At 42.4% G+C, this 4,191-nt stretch overlaps 1 protein-coding gene across 1 annotated transcript; it reads right to left on the reverse strand.

Moving 5' to 3' along the window:
* Positions 1–2,457: 2,457 nt before the first annotated feature.
* LOC124289249 (muscarinic acetylcholine receptor M1-like) lies at positions 2,458–3,947 on the reverse strand. The gene has a single exon (XM_046725856.1). The coding sequence runs from the start codon at positions 3,826–3,828 to the stop codon at positions 2,473–2,475; it is 1,356 nt and encodes a 451-aa protein (XP_046581812.1). The 5' UTR covers positions 3,829–3,947; the 3' UTR covers positions 2,458–2,472.
* Between the last annotated feature and the right edge of the window lie 244 nt (positions 3,948–4,191).

Below are 4,191 nucleotides of genomic sequence, written 5' to 3' on the forward strand. Positions count from 1 at the left end.
TGTCATAACAGCGAAAAACAAGGGTCTGAAACACACCAAAACACCATGTTTGATTCAAACGCCCAAACACAACAGCCTAGTGCATGTGGAAGACAGAATTTCCATGCCGTTTGTGGCAACGGTTGTAGTTTGTGGCAACGTTGGAATCAAACATGGGGCTGGTGTGCTTCAGCATTTTCCTTAGAGTATAAATGACATCACCACATATAAGTTTATATATGACTATTAAATTTTAGGGTGTTCCCATACTATTTGTTTGTAGTATCTATTGAAACCTGGAAAAACGTAGTCTTGATAGGACTGTATTAAGGTCCATGATTTATTTCCATCATAAAATACCAACATAATAAAATAAAAAACAATTCAGTTGAAAAAATAGTTTTACTACAAAATCCGACATTTAAGTTACACAAAAAGGCCAGTACAAAAGTCAAAGAAAGAAATATCAGAAAATATTTGACATATACATATACTAATATAGATATTTTACCACAAACGTACATTTTTAAAAATATAAATGACGTAAGTCTTGCCCTACTTTTTATGACACGTCCAGTGTGGCTATTTACAACTTGAACATTTCCACTTGTTCAAAAACACGCACGCACGCACGCACGCACGCACGCACGCACGCACGCACGCACACACAAATAGACTTTCGTCGATATTCCTGGTTCCCTTAACAAGTTACGTTAAAAAAAGGTTACGTGTCAAGTTTTCCCCATGAATCTTCTGGAAACTGATAATGTCAAATGAAAATAACAGGATATTATTCATACGTTGCAGACAAAAACCGTGTTGCTAGGTAACATTTTAATGTATTTATATCTTTCTCAGATATATGGAAAGTAACTAAATGTTAGTTTTCATCTTCAAAGAAACATTTTGTGTTTAACACACATATGAAGATTCACATCTTCCTCCAACTGAATAATCAGAATAACTATCAGAATATTTCAGCGTTTATATATACATATACGAGTATGTGAGTATGGTTTAATCACGCTTTAGCAATACCCCTGCAGTGTCATGGAGGAAGATACCACAGAGGCGCAGGTTACATTTTTCCCATTTGGAATCGAACCCGGAATCGTCGGTGTAACGAGAGAACGCGTATCCACTAGCCTACCCCACAGCCACCGTGATCTGCGATAGATTTGGCAGTATGAGACGCGTCATTGATGGTATGGTATGGTATACACTACACTACTACGAGATGCCCCTGTTTTGTTTATATGATGAAAAGGAAAGTCTTACCACACCTTTAGGGGAAACTGTGCCTGTGTTATTGTACAGATGATGACGTCACGCTGTTATTGCAATTGACCCTGGGTCAGGAATTCGGAGAGAGAGAGAGAGAGAGAGAGAGAGAGAGAGAGAGAGAGAGAGAGAGAGAGAGAGAGAGAGAGACAGACAGACAGACAGATAGACAGAGATGTAAACACAGGGTCACACCTCGTTAGCTCTCTCTCTCTATCAGAGCTTTTAAGTCAACATAAAGGGTTTTCTTAGTTGCATAATAACTTTGTTTATTAATTATAAGAGACCGTCGTTGTGAAATTTGGAATAAAGTTAACTTTTGAAAACCATCCATATTTCCTTCGCTTACCACAGAACGCTCAGTCAACTTTCCCCACTTCAGAACGCTCGAAGGACCGAGTATTGGATATTCTGAGTTGAGTTTTACGGTTAAGATTGATCATTTGCTCACCAGATGTCCTAAACCAAACTGCGTGGGTGAGCACATAATTCACGTGGATGGTTCCCTCTCCCAGAAATTGGATATATATGTCATGAAGCAGCTATCGTTAAACTATTTCGTTTCTGACAACATTCGTAGCTGCCTCGAGTTGTCGTATCGTCATCCCCAGTCCGTCTCAAAATCCCACATCAGCACAGAACCACTTTATTTTCCTTTCCGACCAACCCTTTCTGCAATGGAAGACCCCTCCAAGAAGTAAGTCTAGATATCTCCAGGTTCTGAATCACTGAGTTCACTGGCGCTCGTTTTCAATTTAAATGGAGTTATTTGCTTTTGTTAGAATTATATACATATTCAGAGACTAAACATAGGTCCACGTCATCCCATTGAGCTTAAACTACTGAAAATACGATATGCTATATACTCATGGAAACAAATACGGGAACACATGAAAGTAAAAGTGTTCCTTTATTTATTTCCAGAACTTCACCCAAAGTGCAATGCATACCTTGTGAAGAAAATCTGGAAAAGAATAAAGGAACACTTGTACCTTCATGTGTTCCCTTATTCGTTTCCATGAATATATATTCGACCCAGGTATTTCGAGTAAACGGGGTTTATCACATGGGTCAACACGAATATTCTAGGTATCTATACGACATACAGCGTTCACAAAAAACGTAAACTGCATTTGAAATAAATAAATGTCCCTGTTTGTGTGAAGAAACCTCAACGATTTCTTTCGGAAAATGTCATCATGTTCAACATGTTTATTTTCTGTCACAGGCGCACTTGGATATCTTGACGAGTTCAGATCGGAACTTCTGACAACACAGACTATAAACAATAGGATTAGCCACACTGTTAATGAAGTACGACCGCAGTCCAATGTTGAAGGCAAGCTCGGCAAGGTCGCCACTTCCGCTCAAAGATTTCGCATCCAAGGCCTTTATTGTCATCAGAACCAAATGGGGGAGGAAGCTGAGGATGAATATGAGCGTGATGAGGAACAGCATGAGGGTCGTACGAAGCGCGTTTGTTTCCCGCTTCGACAAGTTGGGCAAAACGGACTGACGTCGATCAAGCGTTCCTCTGCGCATCGACACCTTACGTGTGGTCGAGCTCTGCTCACGTGACACTTTACGGTTCATTTCCGGTTTGACTAGAAATGTTGGTGATTCGGGTGACAGTCCTTCCGGTGAAGACGGACTGCTCATGCTGGACACGCTTGAACATTTACGCGTCTTCACGATAAGCTTCCTTGGTGGTTTTCTGGCGCCATATTGTTTCCGGTCACGCGGTACGTCGTTGGGGACGTGACCGGAAGGGGAGATAAAGCCTGTGGCGTGACAGTCGTCTGTCGCCGGACTGGTCTCGGATCCTGAGTCGCTGCAGCGGATAAAAAACGAAGATGGAGTCTGCCCTGTGACCTTGAACCTTCGGTGCCGCCATATTCGCCTGCCGATGTGTGAATACAGAGACATGAGTCCGAACGCGCCGACGACGAAGAATAAGAACTGTACGCCATTGTATATAAGAGGAAACAGGGTCCCTAAGAACCTGTCCTTTGTTGAACAATCGGATCCATTAACCCACGAATAACCAGTCGGTACAGCTCTGCTGCCGTACAGAACAGCAGCAGGGGCAGATAACCCCATTGACACAAGGCAACAGCAGAGGAGGACCAAATTTGCCGATCTGGTAGAGATTTGATTCCCGAGTGGATTGCAAATCATTTTATATCTGTCGACTGCCACCACGAACAAAGTGAACCCGGACGCAAATGAGGAGAAGGAATTGACTGTTCTGAGAAGATTACAGGCGACGTAGGACCCAAACGTGTAGTTGTGCATGAGGTCGATTATCTCCCCTGGAATGGCGACGGTGCAGGCGAGGAGGTCAAAGGAGGCCAGAGCCAGGACGAAGCTTCTCGTTGTGTTGTGTTTCAACTTCCTGATGTAGATGTACAGAACCAAAATGTTTCCTATGATTCCAAAAAACATTAACACTGAGAGGTAGCATACTGCTGGTAACATGAGTCTTGCAAATCTGTCGTTTAGACTCTGTAGGTAACGGCCATAGTCAATGTCCGTGAAGTTGTCGAATATTTCGACAGACTGCGTCATATTTTGCGGTAATGACGTCACTGTGTTCGATTTCAACAGCCGATTCGACACATCCGGACTAATTAGTAAAGGGCTGAATGTATCAGTTCCATCTAACACGACATTTTCTATCGTCGTCAACGTCGTATTCTCCCCCCGTCATCTTCAACAATGAGGTCGTGGTGATCTGGATTTAAAAGGCTTTGTCTGCAACGTGATGGCATCCGTGGTTGTCTGTAAATAGAAACAATAGAGGTAGTTCATATGGCGAGATTGTATGTCATCCGAGATCTGTCTAGATCTGTCTAGCGATGCAATTTAATTAAGTTATTTACAGAAGAACCTGCGTCATACGGGGATACCTTGTCCTGATCCCGACATCGC

Source organism: Haliotis rubra, unplaced genomic scaffold, assembly GCF_003918875.1.
Source record: "Haliotis rubra isolate DU_JTF1 unplaced genomic scaffold, ASM391887v1 Scf437, whole genome shotgun sequence".
In the NCBI taxonomy this organism is placed as follows: domain Eukaryota; kingdom Metazoa; phylum Mollusca; class Gastropoda; order Lepetellida; family Haliotidae; genus Haliotis; species Haliotis rubra.